The sequence below is a fragment of the Micromys minutus genome (assembly GCF_963924665.1).
Source record: "Micromys minutus genome assembly, chromosome: 10".
Classification (NCBI taxonomy): Eukaryota; Metazoa; Chordata; class Mammalia; order Rodentia; family Muridae; genus Micromys; species Micromys minutus.
Genome location: NC_137979.1, coordinates 12,797,482 through 12,817,395, shown reverse-complemented (window position 1 = coordinate 12,817,395; position 19,914 = coordinate 12,797,482). Strand labels below are relative to the sequence as shown.

At 45.5% G+C, this 19,914-nt stretch overlaps 2 protein-coding genes across 7 annotated transcripts in view; one reads left to right on the top strand and one right to left on the bottom strand.

The window, feature by feature from the left end:
• The window catches only part of DRC3 (dynein regulatory complex subunit 3), a gene marked incomplete at its 5' end in the record, with an annotated part of 34,184 nt that extends 29,699 nt beyond the window's left edge, over window positions 1-4,485 (bottom strand). The window contains one exon of the mRNA XM_080924646.1: window positions 4,326-4,485. Within this exon, the coding sequence (XP_080780772.1) occupies window positions 4,326-4,485 (160 nt within the window). The remainder of the gene's footprint in view (window positions 1-4,325) is intronic.
• Window positions 4,486-8,828: 4,343 nt separating this feature from the next.
• The window catches only part of TOM1L2 (target of myb1 like 2 membrane trafficking protein), a gene marked incomplete at its 3' end in the record, with an annotated part of 125,519 nt that continues 114,433 nt past the window's right edge, over window positions 8,829-19,914 (top strand). For all 6 annotated transcript variants that reach the window (XR_013975183.1, XM_080923585.1, XM_080923584.1 and 3 more), the window contains exon 1: window positions 8,829-8,961. Coding sequence is in view for 5 of the 6 variants with exons in the window: in XM_080923585.1 (XP_080779711.1) it covers window positions 8,910-8,961 (52 nt within the window). The remainder of the gene's footprint in view (window positions 8,962-19,914) is intronic.

The window sequence follows — 19,914 nt, the reverse complement described above, 5'->3', positions numbered from 1 at the left end:
CTTCTTTCTTTCTTTCTCTCTCTCTTTCTTCCTTCCTTTCTTTCTTTTCTTCTCTCTCTCTCTCTCTCTCTCTCTCTCTCTCTCTCTCTCTCTCTCTCTCTCTCTCTCTCTCTCTCTCTCTCCCTTGAGTTAGGGTCTTACTATGTAGTCTAGTCTGGCTTCAGACTTCACAAAGATCCACCTGCCTCTGCCTTTCAAGTGCTGAGATTAACAGCATACATCACCACACCAGCTCGACCTGCAATTTTAAAAAATCTGTCTCTAGACACATCCTAGAAATATCTATAAGTGTATGAGAGCAGAAAGAGCAGCCACCAGTACAATCACTCACGAACAGAAGGTGGGGCCTGGACGGCCTGGTGGCAGAGACCCTGCGGTGCTGAGGGCCCGTCCTGGCCGTGTGCCTGATCCTTCCCTGATGTGCTGTGTGGCTAGAGTTTGGTTTCTGTCAGGGGAAGCAAGAAACCCTCTGAGTAGTACTTACGTATAAATAAACCCACATTAAGTATGTAAAACTTCACGGTCAGTGGAACCAGTTCAGTGCCTTCCAGCTTTCCCCACAAGCCCCTCAAAGCTCGGCTGTTGTGTGCTCCTTTAAAATATATTTGCATTTATACTTATTCCAAAACTGAAGAAAAAAACTTCCTTTATTTTTATTTTATAGGTATAAATGTTTTGTCTGTCTGTATGTGTATATACCGTGTGTGAGCTTCTGCAGCCAGAAGAGGGTATCAGATCCCCTGGAACTAGAGTTACAGGCAGTCAAGAGCCACCTAGGAATTAAACCCAGGTCCTCTAGAACAGACAGTGCTCTTGACTGCTGAGCTACTGCTCTAGCTCTCTGTATTAGTTATTCATAGAAACAGAACATCAGAGCATATATACATACATACACACGTATATACATACATATACACATACAAACAAATATACATACATACATACATAGTTTTGGCTCTAAACACTGTGCATACATGTGCACCTGCATACATGCAATATACCCACACAAAGTCTATGTATATCGAATCGTTCACTTGGGATACTTTGTGTATATGGCCTAGAAAAAGAACACTGGTTCTTTTGTGTGTGTGTGTGTGTGTGTGTGTGTGTGTGTGTGTGTGTACATGGGTTATTAGAATGGCTTACAGGTTGTGGCCCAGCTAGTCCAACAATGGCTGTCACACTCAGTAGAGGCTGGTGGATCTCTGTGAGTTTGAAGCCAGCTTGATCTACACAACCAGTTCCAGAACTTTAATCTTAGACTATATTCACTTAAAGAAATGAAATAATATAGAAGTGGGAGTTTTTTCTACATCACTATGAAGAGTCTGAGTCTGGCATGGGGTGCACATCGGGTCAGGAGGCTGAAGCTCCAAGACTGTAAGTCTAGCCTGGGACATGTAGTGAGCTCAAGCTGAGACTAGGGTTCCTGGTTATAACCCTAACTGCTCAAGAGGCTAAGCCAGGAGGACAATGAGTCAGTAACAGCTGGCTTGGTGGGTTGTTTCAAGATGAACAGGAAAAAGTGGGGCAGGTGTGGTGGTGGGGAGGCTCTGGTGAAGAGCACTTGTTCTCTCAGAGGACCCAGGCTTGGTTCCCAGCACCCTCATGGCGGTTTACAACCACTGTAACTCCAGTTGCAGGAGATCAACACCACCTTCTGACCTTTGCAGGTACCAGGCACAAAAGTGCTACAAGCACTTAGCTCAGGGGTAGAATGCAGCTCAGGGGTAGAATACCTGTGTCAAAACCATGACTTCAATCCCCAGTACAAAACACAGTTCTACTGACAGCTCACATTTATCCATGAGATGGGGCCTGTAGATGAGGTTCTGAAATACAGTGTGTGGAAGGGCTCTGACCCCCTCACGTTCTTAGGGAAGCAGGATCCTCTGACCTACCCATTGCTTCCCCCTGGGGTGGGAGTGGTACCTATTTCTCTCTATAGTCAGAGACAGACAGCACAAAAACCTGTTGTTTAGGTCTCTGCTGCCAGATTTCCCAACCTGATTTTGTTTGTCTCTACATGATTCTGGGGTGGTGCTCAGTTCTGCCCAAGGCTCCTAGCCACCCCCTACTTCTGGTCTAGATTTTCCTGGCTCCTGCTGTGGCCTTGCTGTGGTGGCTTCCAGCTGATCCACTTTAAGTGGGTGGCTCTGGCACACCTGTGCCAGGCTTTTCTTCAGGCAATAACAGGCAAAATGAAGATGCCAAAATATGCCAACAGACAAGGATGTAACTGAGAGTTAGCTCCAAATGATTTTTCTGCCAAAAAAGCTGGCTTAATCTTTCTCGCAGCTACTGAGCCCACTTCTGTGACCACCACCATGGCCAAGGCATCATCATTATTGCCTGGGACACAGTAGCGGCCATCTCACCAGATCCCTGTCCCCCCACCCCCACATAGCCAGCAGGGCTCTGTGAGAACTCAAGTCCTACCCTATTCTGTGTCTACTCAGAATACTCAGGGGATCCCAACTCAGTATAAAAGCCAAATATATTTCATTGTCCAAGGCCAGCACCTGCTGACACTATGACCTCCCTGGCCTGTCCCCACATTGTCTTCCTCAGCAGGCCTCCCTCAGCCTAGCTCTGGCCTACTCAAGGCCTTTTGCTGGTTGTTCTCAGTATCTCACATATTCCCCCCCATCCCAGCCCTCCCCGGATTCCACACTTTCTCTCCCTCATCTCCTTTAACTGCTTCTTCACATCTCACCTTCTTGACAAGACTCTGGTCACTGTAGAAACACTTCACCCAATTCTAATCTCCCCTTTCTCCTTCCTTTGCTTTATCTCCCCCCCCCCCCCCACAGCACACACTGCCTGAAACAGTCTAATTTTCTGTCTTGTTGGTCTCCCTTGCATCAACTCTGGAAAGGTGAGGTTCTTTGTCTTTTGGACTGTGCTGAGTCTGAATGCTTGGAAGAGTGTCTGGCGTCTCTTGGGTACTTCTCAGTACTGGCAGAATGCCCATTAGGTGGGGGAGGTGGGGAGGAAGTGGCTAATCCTCATCCATTCCTCCTCTCAGGGAAGCTACAGATCTGGGTCATTCCTGGAGACCACACCCAGGGTGTGGGAGCTGTGAATTTACACAAGGCCGGTCTGCCTGCTTATGGCTGCCTCCAGTGTTTGATATGGGGCCCTGCATCTTTGTGGTTGACTAAATGCCTAGACAGCTGTGTCACTTTCTGTGACCTCACCTACTCAGAGAGCAGAGGCTCAGGTTCCTCACCCACCTCCTTCCTTCTTTCTCTTACTCCATTTTTGGGCAGTTCTGGGATTAACTTAGGCATACTCTGCATAATAAGCCCTCTACCGCTGATCTCTTTTCTAGTTCATATATTTTTTCTTTTGTTCCTATTTGATATGCATGGGTGTTTTGCCTCTGCATATGTCTGTGTATTACGAATATACAGTGCCTGTGGTGGCCAGGAGAGAGCATCAGATTCCTGGAACTGAAATTATAGATGATTGTGAGCTGCCATGTGGGTGCTGGGAGTTGAACCCGGGTCCTCTGGAAGACTAGCCACTACTCTTAACCAATGATATCTCTCCAATCACCCCCTACTCATTCCTTGTGTTTTGGAGATAGGATCTCGTTATATAGCAGCCCAGGCTGGTCTTGAACTGGAGGTCTTACTGCCTCTGCCTCCCAAGAACTGAGATATGAACTAAGCTCAGCTCCCCCTCCCACTCATGTCCTCTGTGTCCTGGCTCACTAGGTCACACTCAGTGGTTTCTCAGCGCGATTCAAGCACTGCATACAAGTTGTCTCATTCTTCTCCCCAGCCGGAACTTGTGATAGGAGCTACTTCCCATTTCACAGATGGGGACATTGAGACCATCAATCTCTGCCTGTCCAGAGTCAAATCTTCCATGGGCTGCCCAGTCCCGCCCAAGATGCATTCCTGCTTCTGGGATCTCAAAGCCACTCCCTTCTCTGTCTCCCTGCACTCCTACCCTGGCTCCAGTAATGTAGGGTCTTCTTGATGCTGTTCACCAGCGACCCTTCCGTTCCAAGGACTTCATTCTGTATGAAGGACTCCATTCCAAGTCAGTGTGGAGTCGTATAATGGGGAAAGCATGGTCTAGGGAAGTTCTATCTTCTGTTGTTGCTGTTATTCAGAATCAGGAATGTTGTGGACAAATGATAGAGCTACTGGATGGAGTTGATACGGCATGCCCCTGTTCCTGTGCCTGGTGGACTCTCACACCCGTGTGCACTGACCCTGACTGTGTGGAATTTGGGGATTTGAAATAGGGCCGAGAAAGTCAGGGCGGCCCAGCTCCACCCAGATCCCATTGCTGACACCCAGGATACGTACTCTGGAAGTCCAGCTGCAGGGACAGGACATCTTTGAAGAGGATGCCTTCCTGCTTGGCTAGCTGCCCAGCCTCTTCCTGGGGCCCTTGCTCCCCAACGGCTGCCTTGAGCATGTCATCGTCCATGACTTTTGGCTCCATTGAGTCATATGTCCGGCTCATCTTCGCTGAGAAATTGGGTTCCTCTGTCACACACAGTTCCTTTGGTTTGAGAACAGAATTTGCCTGTGTTTGACGAGGTGTTATGGCCCTGCACTCCCATCCCTTGCCTGTTGCACCGTGGGACAAATACACTGCTGTCCTGGGCCTTTGTAGCAGCCACCTGAGCCCTCATGTTTGACTTCACAGCCCCAGCTAGTCTCTACATGAGTCCACAGGGCTGGTGCCCACAGTGGTTTCCTTAGTTTCCTTACAGTCCCCTCAAGGCTAGCCTCTGACCTTCTGTTTCTGTCTTTACCTAGGTCTCTTGGTACAAGTCACTGACAGTGATCCTTGGAAGTGCTAGCCCCAGTGGCCCTTCTGAGAGTACCTCATCCCCAGGCAGACAGAAATGCATATTGGAGACACTGACCCAACATGGCCATTCATGTTCTCCCTTGAGGAAATGAATGAGAGTGACCATCTGAGCTGGTTGCTTAACTGGGGAGGACCTATGTAGCTAGTGCTCGCCAGGCACATGGTTAGGTAGAGAGCAGGATAAAGATAAGGACAAACACATACAGTCAGCATCTACTTTGATTGGGATAGTGAAGGAATAGAAAATATTACCTTTGATAAGAGCAGCCTGTAAGTTAGGCTTAGAGCTCTAATATGAAACTGTCGTGATTTGTCGCCCATGCTGGGGTTGGCTTTTCAGTGACGAGGGTGCCTTTGAGCCACACATTCTCCTGTAAGTCACTGCAATGAGCTTGCTGGCTCACAAGCTACACTTGGATGGACTACTTTCTTTGGCCTGTCATTGATGTTTTATCTGGGGCAAATAGATGTCAGTATCCCACATGGTCACTGCTCTTTTTCCTTCTGTACCCTGATCCTTCAAGGAGCCTTCTCTTCCTACTCTCTCCCATCTGACTTTTCTTCCTCAGGGTGACTGACTGACTGACTGACTCTTCCTCCACAGGGTGACTGACTGACTTCTGACTCTTCCTCCTCAGGGTGACTGACTGACTGACTCTTTCTCCTCAGGGTGACTGACTGACTCTTCCTCCTCAGGGTGACTGACTGACTGTTTCTCCTCAGGGTGACTGACTGACTGACTTTCTCTTCGGGGTGACCGACTAATGACTGCTGACTCTTCCTTCTCAGGGTGACTGACTGACTGACTCATCCTCCCAGGGTGGTTCTTGTGCTCATTAGCTTCCTATTCTTCCTAAACAATTTCCCTTAAAGTTTCTCATAATTTACCACCAACCTCAAAATTTACCTCTGGGGAAAAACTTTTTAATGTGTTTTATTTGTCAGATATTATCTGAAAAAGTACATGGAACTTTTTCCTTTAAGGTGCTGTGCTTTGGAAAATGACTCAACCTTGGTGTTAAAACTTTGACCTCTGTTTCAGCAAAGCCCATTAACTATGACGGGTCAAGCTGGCTTCCAGTCAAGCTCAGCGAGTTCTATGCAGTGTAGGATCAGTGCAAGAACTATGCTAAATGTTCACACCCAGGGAGTACTTTGACTTTGATTTGTGCATCGTTTGAAAAGTAACATCACCAGCTTAAATCTTTGTCCTTTTCCTGTTAGGCAGATAACTCCTCACTCCTACATCTGTCTACAAACTTGTATTTAGTCTAAACATCCATACCGCATAGCTACCACATGCTGGGAACCTCGGACTGGTCTTCTGTTTTGGAGCTGAATTAAATTGTCACACCAATATTTACTTACAAAACAACTTAGTGGGTGTGGGGAATGGTGAAAGCGCCTAGTAGGGACAGTTGACCTGGTCAGGGCAGATACAATAAGAAGGATGAAAACGGAAGAAAGCAGGAAGAGGTGATAACACACCGAGAGGACCCCAAGCTGGAAAGCAGACATAATATAAGGTCTGCATTGCATTTGTATTTCATGATGGCTGGCAAGCTCCTAGGGCTTGTAAGGCAGAGATGGATCAGACTTGAGTTTTTAGAAGCTCATTATAGCTGCAAGAATTACAAAAGGAGCGAGGCTAGCCAGCAGTCATGGTATATGCCTTCAGTCCTGTAGTCCTAGCACCTGGGAGGCAGATGCAAGCAGATCTTTGAGGTTGAGGCTAGCCTAGTCTACATGGTACTTTCCAGGCGAGCTAGAGCTACATAGAGACCCTGTGTTAAGAAAGAAAATGAAAAAAGAAAGGAAAGAAGGATGGATGGATGGAGAGGAAGTGACCGAATTAGTGTTGCTGTAATACAGGGGTCTGGGACATCACTAGAAACTTAGTTTATATGTAAGAGGGATCATCTCCAGTCTGAGATGGAATCCAGTTTGGAAGGTTAACAGTGCTCAAAAGAAGGTAGTGGGAGGAGCTGAAATCAATTGCCCTCCAGAAGAACTTAGCTAGGAGAGTCAGAGGTTCAAGGCCATAGACAGACATGAGGAGCCCTGAGGCGGGAGAGCACCAGAGGAGATGGTTTCATGATCTGGGCAGCCATGAGGCACCCAGCAGGGAAAGACAAACCTTCTAGTTCCATCACCTCCCTCAGATCCAAAGAACAAAGGAAGTTTCTGACTCATACAGTTTTGGGGGCATTGGGGAGCACTGGTGACCTGTATGACCCCTGGCATGATGGCAGGCTTAGATAAGAGGGTAAAGTTGCAATTCAAGTATGTCTTGGCCCAGGTATCAGGGGGAATAGGGTTGGCTTACATCTGTAAGGGGGTAAGGAGAGAACTTGGTGAGGTCTATAAGGTCAGAGCAGCTCTCTATAACCAACCTTGAGAAAGGATGCTGAAGGGGCGTGACCTGACTTCTGAACCAGACTCCAATTAAATAAATGATCCCAATATTTACTTACAAACAGTGACAACTTAGTGGGTATATGGAACTATGAAAGCACATAGAAGGGATCTTTATAACTGAAGGTCTTTTCTAGATTCACCAAGAGGCACAACCTCTTGTCTAATGCAGAACCCACTTTCTTAATCACAACTTTATTGTAACCAGCATACTAGGAACAGACATTGTCACATGTTCCTCTCCCCAAAGAATCCTCCCCTATGGGGGACCGGTTGACTTGCCTGATGATAGTGTCCTGATGATAGAAGACCAGAGGTAGGATGTGGAGAAGCGGCAGAAAGCGTTACAAACAAATCAACCAGGTATCCTCTTCACTGGTTTTCCTGGGAAACAACAGCCTAGATCAACTCGACCCGAAACACTATACAGACCCTAGGGTCACAAAATGATGTGAATAAAAGCAACCAATGAGCCTAAGTTCTTACTCTCAGTGTACACAGTTAATTACGTGTCAGCTCTGGGAGCTATTTAAAGGGACATTTTAGTGTCCCTACTTCCCAGATAGGGAAACGGAGGCTTGAGGTGGGGTGTGTGTGTGTCCAAAGCTATAGAGTGAATCACTGACAGAGACGGAAATGGAACCTTAATATCTGTAATGTCATCCCAAACACTTAATACAGCACCAAATGAAATAACTTATTGCAGATCAAGATCATGGATATAATAGCTGATTCTAGAAGGAGTAATCAGTGGATTGGGTACCTCTCTTTCAATGAAACGAATCATTAGAGGCCAAGAAGTGGCAGATGGGCCCTCTTCCTATTTGCGTTTCCTGTAGCAATTTTCTTTTTCAAATGTCTGATTAAGTGTCAGACACGTGTAAAATGACATGTGTGATTATTTTACAGATAAGAAGGACCACGTCGGAGTCCTCACAGAAGAGTTACAAGAGAGACTTCAGTCATACACCCTCTGTTCTTGGAGTCGTTCTGGAGCCTAAACTCTTGCTTCTTACCTTCCTAAGGATTCTCTTTGCAGTAGACGCTTCGCTTAGTTGCTGGGGAACCAAGCACCGCCACTTGGTTGCTAAGGGGAAGTAGGGAAATAAATATCCTGGGTGAAAGTTGATTTGTCACGTGGCCATATTTCTGGGCGGGAGAAACGTTTCTAACACCAACCAGACTTGAAGAAAACAAACGTTTCTCCAATCAGCACAGTCAAAGAGCTTCAACTTCTAGTTACGCTTATTTTCTGCCCGCCTATTTAAATGATTGACATACCTTTTATCCAATAACAGTAAAGATCCTCTAGACTGACCAACGTACTAATGAATCAAAAAGAACAGCCACTCGATTGGAGGCGGGTCCGGGGGTTGTGCCGCTACGGCTGACGGAGATCCCAGTGACTTAGCTTGCTTTGTGCCCAATCCGGCGCCGCGGGGTGGGTGGGACTTCACTGAGAGTGGAGTGTCGTCCAATCGGAGGTGGGTTGGGTAGACGCTGTCCAATAGAGATGCACCCAGAGGGCGAGGTCAGGCCGGCGCTCAGCGTTCCCGAGGGTGGGGCGGGGGCAAGTGTCAGTCAGGGCAGAGCGCGGCGCGGGCATCGGAGACCCGTGGCACACAGGCGTCCGGGCTGGAACGAGGCCCGTCGAGATGGAGTTCCTGCTGGGGAATCCGTTCAGCACCCCTGTAGGGCAGTGTCTTGGTAAGGCCGCGCGTCGGGCAGGCGTCGAGTGTGCCACAGAGCTGCTGACCGGGCTGGTGAGGTCCGGGGGCCTCCTCCCGGCACTGATATCACCTCACGTGCGGGTTGGGCCTCTGCCAATAAGTGGTGTCATCTCAAAGGGGACTGGGCATCCTTGTCACGAGGCCCTCTGCCTGACGCTGGTGCCACCTCACCCTACAAGGAGGCTCCCTTGAGGTGCAAATTGGATTTAGAGAGGCTCCCTGCATCCTTACCCACCAGGGCCCAGTCTTTCAAGTCTCTCCCCAGAAGTAGTGTCCATGCTGGTCCCTTGCGTATTTGGGAGATGTCACTGCGAGTAATCTTCTCCAGGCATCTCACTGCATCTGCTCCCAGGGCCCCTGTCTCTCAGAGCCTTTGTGGAATGTAACTCCTTCTTCCATCCTTGTCCCTGCTCACTGGTACCAATGCCTCTGAGGCTGGGCACTTTCCCAGAAAATGCCCCATGCCGCACGACTTCTAATTTGAGCTGCAACTCAGCCAGGCTGTAGGAGGGACTGGGATGGGGGAGGCGCTCCGGGAAAGTGACTGGCTTGGTAGGGGGATGGCAAGGCTGCAGGGCCTCGTAGGCCTCCTAGGAAAGATCGGAGGCTGTGCTGCTTTTTATAAGCAGTCCACTGGAACCCGGAAACTTGGACTCCAGTAGTGACTTTGCCAGAGACTCTACTCTTGACCTTGTGCTCTTTATGTTTTGAAGTTTCCTTGTCTGCCACAGGAGGTATTTGGAGATAAGATGTGGGACTCTTCAAGTTCTAAAGTTTTAAATCTTCCTTGTTGATGTTAAGTTGTTCTCCCACTATATTAAGTTAAATGGTAGTGAGTAATCAGAGCCTCTGCCAATAGTATAAGGAGTTAGAGATGGGCGGCATGCCGCATAAGGAACAGCACAGGCAAGGGTACAATCGTTTGGTCACTGTGAAGTTTCCTTACTGAAAAAGCCACTTGCAGACTGGGGGATAGTTCAGTGGTAGAGCATTAGCTTAGCACACACAAAATCCTAGATTTGATTTCCAGAACTGCCAGTAAGAAATAATAAATAAGCCATTTGGTCTTTCACCCAAGGCGGGAGGGAGTTATGCCAACATATCAGCCAAAAATGCTGACTAGCTCCTTTTAAAACTGTGTCTTTGGGCTGGAGAAAACTGGCTCACCAGTTAAAGACATTGGCTGTTGATCCAGATTCAAGTCCCAGGCACCTGCATAGTGTTTCACAACTGGCTATAAGTTCACTTCCAGGGGATTGGTTGCCCTCTTCTGGTGTCTTTTATATACATGGCACAGACAGGCAAAAAAAGAAAAAAAAAAAAAAAAAAAAAGCACCCATGTATGTAAAGTTTTTAAAAATTAAAGCTGGGTCTGCATGTTGGTTGAAATCATCTTTCATGAACTAGGATCTATACTCTCTTTATAGGTCTGACTAGTTCAGGCAGTAGAGAGACTTGCTTATTTTCTGCTTTGTATATGAATTTATAGCCTACTTTTCTGTCCTTAGAGAGGCCCACAAACTCACAGAGGCTTTTTCCGTTGTTAATTGGCATTTAAGAACATTCTGTTCCTTTTTGATAAAGTGTCTTTTATAAGTGATCATGGATGCTGAGACCGGAAAGTCTTTTCCCACTTTTTTGACACTTCCACCTCTGATGTTCGCTCAAGTACTTCTCTTGGGTCCTCTGGGAGAGCACCAGTGCTCTTAACCACCGAGTCATCTCTCCAGCCTCCATTCTGTTTTTGAAAAGATTTTATGTCATTTGCATATGTGTGTGCATGTGTCTGTGTATAGGAAGAAGAGGGCATCGGATCCCATGGAGCAGAGCTACAGGCATTTGTGATCTGGCTGAGATGGGTGCTGGGATCCAATCCCCAGTTATCATGATTGGGCAGCAAGTGCTCGTCAGCACCAAGTTGTCTCTGCAGCCCTGACCGTGTCTCTCGCTCTCCTCTCTTTTCACCCACTTCCTTTTCTGTTTTGCCCTTATCTTCAAGTGTCCTTTCACTGCAGTCCAAATTCACTTCTCAGTCCAGTGTTGAGTTCAATCCAGGGAACTAAAGGTTTGGCGGGGGTGTGGGGAGATAGGGGAGGGAAGCTGGGGTGTGTGAAGAGGGGATGTAGGGCATTTGAATGGATGTAAATAAGTAAATATGTTAGATGTGACCTGAGTGGAATGACCTTGGCTATGGAACCTCAGGAAGTTGTGTAGGCCTTCCAAGCCTTAGAGTGACTGCTGAAAGAAAGGAGGGAAGGGTGGGGAAAACCTGTTTAGAGTGCTTGCTTTGAAGGTTCATGTCTACTAGCATGTGGTCTCTTATCTAGAACATTGTAGAGACTCAGTGAATTGGGTTCTCTTTCTGTTCACAGCAGAACAGTTAAGTCTGTTGGGTTGGGTTTTCTATCAGAAGAGGGTATGTGGTCTGACTGGTTTATGATCTATGAAGGAAAGTACCCTTCCAGGCTTTAGATCCACTATTGCTAATAAAAGACATTTGAAGTCTGGATAGGTTCTTTAAAAAGATTTATTTATTTAATTTATATGAGTGCTTTATCTGCATGCATACCTGCATGTTAGAAGAGGGCATCTGATCCCATTACAGATGGTTGTGAGCCACCATGTGGTTGCTGGGAATTAAACTCAGAACATCTGGAAGAGCAGTCAGTGCTCTTAACTGCTGAGCCATCTCTCCAGACCTAGGTGATTCTTATTATAAGCACTTGTAGAGGTCATAAGATCAGTTCCCAGTATTCACATGGCAGCTCACAACCATCTATTAATTGGAGTTACAGGGTGTCTTAGGGTTTTACTGCTGTGAACAGATACCGTGACCAAGGCAAGTTTTATAAAGGACAACATTTAATTGGGGCTGGCTTACAGGTTCCATATCATCAAGGTGGGAGCATGGCAGCATCCAGGCAGGCATGGTGCATGAGGAGCTGAGAGTTATACATCTCTATCTGAAGGCTGCTAGCAGAATACTGGCTTCCAGGCAGCTAGTGTGAGGGTCCTGATAGAGCCACTTCCTGGACCGAGCATATACAAACCATCACATTCCACTCCCTGCCCCCATAGGCTTGTTCAAATATATGAGTCTAAGGGGGCCATACCTAAACATAGCATAATGCAAAATACATTTAGTCCAACTTCCAAGTTCCCCATAGTCTATAGCAGTCTCAACAATGTTAAACGTTCAAAGTTCAAGTGCACTTATCCCATCACTTAACTGTAATCCCCAAAGCAAGACAGGAAAGCAGCTGGGCAACTCCAAACTCCGCATCTCCATGTCTGATGTCAAAGTGGTCTTCAGATCTCCAGCTCCTTTTCATCTGTGTTGACTACAACAAACTACTTTCTCTTGGACTGGTTCCACTCCTTGTTAGCAGCTTTCCTCAGCAGATAGTCCACAGCTCTGGCATCTCAAACATCTTGAGGTCTCCAAGGCAACCTCAATGTTATAGCTTTTTGTTTCAGTGTCTTGGGTCCACACATGATCTTCTGGGCTCCTCCAATGGGCTGGCATCACTTCTCCAGCTCTGCCTTCTGTAGCACTGTAAGCTCAGGTTGATTCGTTCCACTGCTACTGCTGTTCTTGGTGATCATCCTATGGTACTGGCATCTCCAATACGCTGGGGTCTTCTGCCAAAACTAGGCTTCACCAATAACCTTTCCTAAACTCTCTTCACGGTGCCAAGCCTCAACTCCTTTGCATCACCCCCTCAGTCCTGGGCCACCAACTGTAACTGAGGCTGCACCTTCACCAATGGCCTTCTATGCTTCTCACAGTGCCAAGCCTGAGCTGCTTTTCATGACCCCTTCATGCCTTCAAAACCAGTACCACTTGGTTACACATTACCAAGTACACCTGCAGCACAGGGTATAACCTTGGCTCTTTCTGGAACACAGCTTCTTTGTTCTCTCAGAAAACACTTTCCAGAAGATTTCAGTAATGCTGGTCTCTACTTAATCACCACTAATTTCTTAACTCCAGCTAACCAGCATCAATTGTCCAAGTGGTCCTTTCTATTTTTCACTCTAAAGCCAGAGCAACATGGCTGAAGCTGCCAAGTTTTGCTGCTTGCAGGAGCTGGAATATGGCCCCTTGTTCTATGACATTATCACCAGTTTTCTGTTTTCCAACTCCTTCATTGTCTAAGCTTGGCTGTCCTGGAACTTGATTTTGAGCTCAGAGAGCTGCTTGCCTGTCTCCTAAGCACTGGGATTAAAGGTATAGGCCGCCAAACCTGGATTTTCTTTACCTAGAACTTGCTCTGTTCTAGGCTAGATTTAAACTCAGAGATCTTGTCTTTGCCTCTTGGGACTAAAGGCTTGTACTACTATGCCTGAATCTAAATTTAGCTGGGTGGAATCTTGCCACAAGGTCATTACTCCCATAATCTGTTATCTCCAAAAACACAGAATTCAGCTCCATTTCACTTTTTGGTGTCCCTTTAATACTCGAACCATATATTTTATATTTTTTCTTTTTAAGCTTGCTGTGCTTGTTCAAAATGCTTTTTATGAGACTGAACTAGAGAATGAAGTCTCTGTTGGGCTTTTTTTTTTTTTTTTTTGAGACTTCCTTTTTTAATGCAATTAATATAAATCTCTTTACCTTAGCCTCAGGTTGACTCTTTAGACAAGGGCAAAAAGTAGCCACATTCTTCACCAAAATACCATAGAAACAGTCTTTATGCCACATTCTGAAATTTTTCTCCTCTGAAACCCCTTGGGTCAGGCCAGCACAGTTCAAATTACTGTCAGCAACAAAGTCTTCCATATTCCCACTAGGATGGCCCATTAAGCCCCATCTAAAGCATTCTACTGCTTTCCAAATTCAAAGTCCCCAAATCCACATTCTTCCAAACAAACGCATGGTCAGGCCTATCACAGCAATACCCAGTCCCTGCCTGTTACCAACTTCTATCTTAGGTAGGGTTTTACTGCTATGAACAGACACCATAATCAAGGCAAATCTTATAGAGGGCAACATTTAATTGGGGCTGGCTTGCAGGTTCAGAGGTTCAGTCCATTATCCTCAAGACAAGAGCATAGCAGCATCCAGGCAGGCATGGTGCAGGAGAAGCTGAAAGTTCCACATCTTCATATGAAGGCTGCTAGCAGAATACTTCCAGGCAGCTAGTGTGAGGGTCCTAAGCTCACACCCACAGTGACACACCTACTCCAACAAGGCCATACCTCCTAATAGTGCCATTCCCTGGGCCAGGCATATACAAACCATCACACCGGATTTGACACCCTTTTTTCAATTTTGTGGTATGTGCATAGTACATGTGCATACATACAGGCAAATACATAACATAAATAAATAAGGAAAAGAAATTTGATCATGAAGATGATGAAGGGACCATGTTGATAGGCAGCTACTAGTTAGTAGCTGGGCCTTAGTCATTTTAGTTTATAAAAATAATAAATAAATTGATAGATTGAAATTTTAATGAATGTTCTGTAGGATTGTGGCAAAGAGTAAAGGTGATTTTTGGTGTTGTAATTTTTTAAAAGTATGCACTTATGCTAGGGATGGTGGTGAATACTAGTAATCCCAGGAGGAGGTGGAGACAGTAGGATTATGAGTTCAAATCAGCCTCAGCTACATTGAGAGTTTGAGGCTTTTATGGGTTATATGAGACCCTATTCCAAGAAACCATCAGCAGCAACAAATAGTATGCTCTGGGGATGAGGAAAGGGTATACAGAAATAGCAACCACAAGACCAGTGCTTAAAACCGTGGTTGAGGGACTGAAGAGATGGTCCATCAATTAAAAACACTGGAAGACCCAAGTTTGATTTCCAGCACCCACATGAGAGCTCACGACCATTTGTTAACTCTAGTCTCAAGAACTCTTGGGACTCTTCTGGCTCTGTGAGCTGTCAGCGAGTATGCATATGATACATAGACATATGTGTAGGCAAAACACACATACACATAAAAATAATAAGTATATAAATCTCTAAAAAGATGTAATAGCAGCTACAGGGCTAGAGAGATGGCTCAGGTCAACAGCACCAGTTGCTCTTGTAAATGACCCAGATCTGCTGCCAGCGGCAACATGGTGGCTCACAATTACCTATAACTCTAATCCCAGGGACCCAACATCCTTTTCTGATCCCCATGAGCTCCTCCATGCTTATACACATACATGCACACACACATACAACACATAAAGTAAAAATAGATATTTAAGACCGTAGTTAAAAGTAGTTCTCCAAGGATCATTTGCTCCATTCTAGCAAATGTGATCGGTTGTCCTTCACACTTTAGAGATGAGGAGCCTGAGACTCTGGGGAGAGGAACAACTTTCCCCCATAGGTGAGAGAGTCAGGGTCTCTGGACCTGGGATTTAGGGTCTTGGGAGAAAACACAGAGCTGCCTGGACTGGACGAGATGTAGAAGTTTAGATCTCAGAAGAGTGTAAAGGAAGTGGCAGGTATGTCCTCTGCTGTACTCTGCAGGGCAAGATGAGGGTATGAGGAAAGGTGGCTGTGGGGGATGGGGTAGGTAAGGTTGGATGATAAGATGAAGCCATACTCTGGGTGGGCAATATCAAAGATGACTTTTTTTCCTGTGCCAGGATTTGAAGCCAGTGCTAAATGTGGTTTTCACTAATTGGCTTCAACTTTTAGTTTCAAGACTTTATTTTCCCACCCATAAAGTACTTATTAGCTGCACATGCCTTGTACCTATGTATCTTGGTCATTTCTGAGTACTGTAAAGTCCCAGGCCTGGAGAATGTATTCTGTAGACACTTGTGGAGTTATGCTTGGACCCAGGACCTTATGAGTGCTAGGCAAGTGTGGGTATTTAGATATTTAAAGGCTAATGTCAAGGAGCCTTTAGGAGAGAAAACATCCTTACTAAACATGTCCTGGGTTTGAGTGGTTGGTGGAGAAGTCATTGTAGACTTCTAATGTGGTGTTGTTTGTTCAGTGTTTAGTCTGTTCATGTAGTACTAGCAGCCTAGAACACAGTCTGATATAGCTATTTGGACATTTCACATATGGATCCATTTCTTAGTTCTGGAAGTTGCTCATGACTAGTCTGTATAGTTTGAGACTAAGAAGTGTGGAAGAAAAAAATTAAACAAATTCAAGGTATGACTGTTTAATGTCAACCTTCTATGGGTTGGATGAAGTTGAATGCCATGTATCAGGAGTTCCCCGGGTCAGGTCCCTGCTGTTGTGCAGAAGCATGTCTGCGTTTCCCTTGCATTGGCTAGACATGTTTTCAGATATTTGTTTCAATTCAAAGATTATCTCTTTTCTTCAAAGTATTTTAGCTACAGAATGGAGGCAGATAATCAGGCACAGTGTTTGTGGTGTTGGACATGAAGTACTTCCTAATGTCCTGTGAATGGGAAGGAAGAACTGGCTATTTATATCAAGAATAATTAATTGTCCTTCTGAATGCAGTAACTGTTGGCAGTTGTACAAAGCCCTTTGGCCTTGTCATTTTCTCTTTCAGTATAACTGTGTAAGATACATACCAAGAGACTAAAAGGAACTTACAGTGTCTCACTTTGGAACTTAAAATTACTAAGCAACAGTAACATGCAGACTCTGTGCACAGAACATCAGTGAATTGTCAAAACACGGAATTATCTGAGACTTATCATTTCTGCTGACTTAAAGAAATCCCGGCCCTGGGAAACTAAGAGACGTGTGCAGGCCAATGACAGAGTGAAGCTTGGAATTTGCTCCTGGTCAGTGCCCACTTGTCATTGGCTCCTATGTCACTTCTTGGACCCAGAATGCATAATTCATCAGCATCAGAACCTGGAAGGCCTGCTAAGGTCTCACTCAGAGTTTCGAGGCAGGCTCTTGAACTTTGCATTTCTAGCTCCCTAACCACGCTGCTCACTCAATGGCACACTCTGAGAACCATTGCTATAGACAGAATATTTCACTTCTTTGCATCTTTTAAAAAAATCTTTCTTGAAACACCACATATGGACTTTTAGGGACTATCTCTAAAGGGTGATTATTTAAAATTCATTTCCTCAGATATTCAATGGCTTTATATTGCCTACCTGTACATGTCTAGCTAAGTAAGCATTTACCAGGTTGTTCAGTTAAACAAAGAACTTGGACAGGTCTCTAGATCATATAAGACAGAAAGTGATTGGGTAAGATTGGACAGGTTAATGAAATAAGATAATAAATGAGAGGAGGGAGTATTCTAAGAAAGTATTAAAAAGAGTAAGATGCTCCTTGGATCTTAAAATCATTCAGTTTTCACAGCACTGGTGTGAAGAGATACTGTCATCGTCTCTGATTTGCAGATGGGAACCACCAAGGCAGCACAAAGATGTATTAACTTCTTGGGTCACATGGCTAGTGTTGAGGGAGCACCCTGCTCCAGGAGATGCACTGGGCTGCCCATGGCAGTTACAGAAAGATCATTCTCTCTTAGCATCAAAGCCACACCTGTGCAGAATGAAAAAGGTAGGCCCTACTAGGAAATTAGCTACAGACAGTGGCACTTGCTCCAAGGTCAAGGATGGGGACACTTCCAAAGAACCTCCATCAGAGATGAAAGGGGCAGACCACTGAAGTACTGGACAAAGTCTGGAGTTCATCCTTCATTGCCTGGACAGGTTATAAAACACCAGACTAGAAGGACACAGGAGGGCTCAGCTGCTTTTTCTCCTCCACTGCTTAACTTCTGCAAGTGCAGGGTCTCTGGGAGTGCCATGGCCTGGGACACTATTTGAAAGAGTTCATATTCTTTTTCTCATTTTTTAAATTAGATATTCTGTATTTCCCCTGCCCTGCTCCCACCCCCCCCATTTGCCTTCACAAAGGTGCACTCCCTCCTAATCATCCTCTCTACCCCATTGCCTTGGCATTCCCCTACATTGGGAAAACGTGCCCTCCCTGGACCAAAGGCCTCTTCTCACATTGATGCCAGACACTGCTGTCTTCAGCTACATATGCAACTGGAGCCATGGGTCTCTCAATGTGTGCTCAGTGGTTGGTGTTTTACTCCATGGGAGTTTTGGAGGGTTTGGTTGGTTGATAATGTTCTTCCCATGAGGTTATATTCTCAGATTTAAAAAAAAAAAAATCTGTGACTGGGGTTGGGGATTTAGCTCAGTGGTAGAGTACTTGCCTAGCAAGTGTGAGGCTCTGAAAAAAATAAGATAAAGAAACCCGAGACAAATAGTTTATAAAGAAAATGCAAAAAACAAACAAACAAACAAAATGTGACAACCACAAAGAAAATAGGAAAACCAGAAAAATTCAAAGGAGAATAAAATTTTCATCATAAACTTCCTTACAAGTTCCTTGAGATTTTTCTTGTTTTCGTCTTTATTTCTTGGAAAGCAATATCCTCTACCTTCTCAACATGTTCCTATATAACCTCTCTATTCTTAGTTATGTATGTTCTGACTTAGATTTGAGATTCTCAAAGGGAAGGGTTATAAACGCTGTGCTTTGAGTAGAATCACAATAGGGATGTTGTTCTTGGCCTGGCAAGAATGTTTGGATTGACCCAGTAGTTTGGAAGGATATAACATTCAAGTTTTAGGGGCTGGGCCAGCTTGTTTTTCCTTTTAAAATTTTTATTATTTGCTCGTGTGTGTGTGTGTGTGTGTGTGTGTGTGTGTGTGTGTTTTGCTTGCATATCTATCTGTGCATCATGCACATATAGTGTCCAGGAAGGCCAGAAGGGGTCATCAGATCCCCTGGACCTGGAGTTCTGGATGGTTGTGAGCTGCTGTGAGGGTGGTGGGAACCAAACACAGGTTGTCTAGAATTCTAGTAAGTGATCTTAACTGCTGAGCCTTCTCTCTAGCCCCACAGCTGGGATTAACTCCTTTCACTTATGTATGTATGAGTGTGGTTGTGCTCAGTTAGTGTGTGTGTACAAATGTGGCTGTGCTCAGTTAGTGTGTGTGTACAAGTGTGGCTGTGCTCAGTACCACAGTGCTCAGTAGGGGTCAGAGGACACTGCTTGGGAGTCAGTGCTCTCCTGTCATCTTGTGAGAGCCAGGACTTGAGCTCAGGTCATCAGGCCCGTGTGTGAGCGCCCTTACCCACTACTGCGCCAGCTCTCTGGCCCTTACTACTGTGTTTAGAAAAGAGGGTTTATACAACCTGGTTTCAGACTTTGCCCCTGTGTAGTGTTGCTTTCTCCTGATAAAAGACTCTCCTTGATTTTCTCCATCTGAACACCAAGCCTGCTACTGCCTTTCTTTAAACTGCCCTCTGAGAGCCTCTTTCTGTTTGTGGTATAGTCTACTTTGCAACTCAGAGTGGTTATTGCCAACAGAAAAGCAAAACATGCTACAGTAACCTCGTTTATTCATAGATTGTTTCATGAAACCACCTGTGTCTGGTCATTTTCTCTTTAAAACATCTCAGTAAGATGCATATAACATAATTTATATGCATGAAGAACCATTTTTGTGCCTGTGTTTGTATATGGAGACCAAAGGACAACCTCACGTGTCCTCCTCCTCAGGTACTGGCAAGGTATCTCATTGGTTTGAGACCCCTAAATTAGGTTAGACTGGCTAGTAAGCCCCAAGGATCCTCCCATCTTTGCTTCCCCAGTATTCCTTTTTGTAGTATGTGTGTGTGTGTGTGTGTGTGTGTGTGTGTGTGTGTGTGTGTGTGGCATATAGCAAACTTTATTGATGGTATTCAAGAGATAGGACTTCTTAGGTCCCTCCTGTTATTGTGGTGATATGGGATGGGACCTATGAGGGAGATGCTTAGTGTCAGAGGCTGAGTTGGGCCAGGGCCAGGGACTCCTCAGCACTGGGGGCTTCTCTATTGCTCTCATGTCCTTCCTGGGGTGGGTGGTCCAGGGGTTCTTACTCTTTGGAAGCCATGTAGACCATAAGGTCCACCACCCTTTAGCTGTAACTGTATTTGTTGTCTTACCAGGAAATGAGCTTTA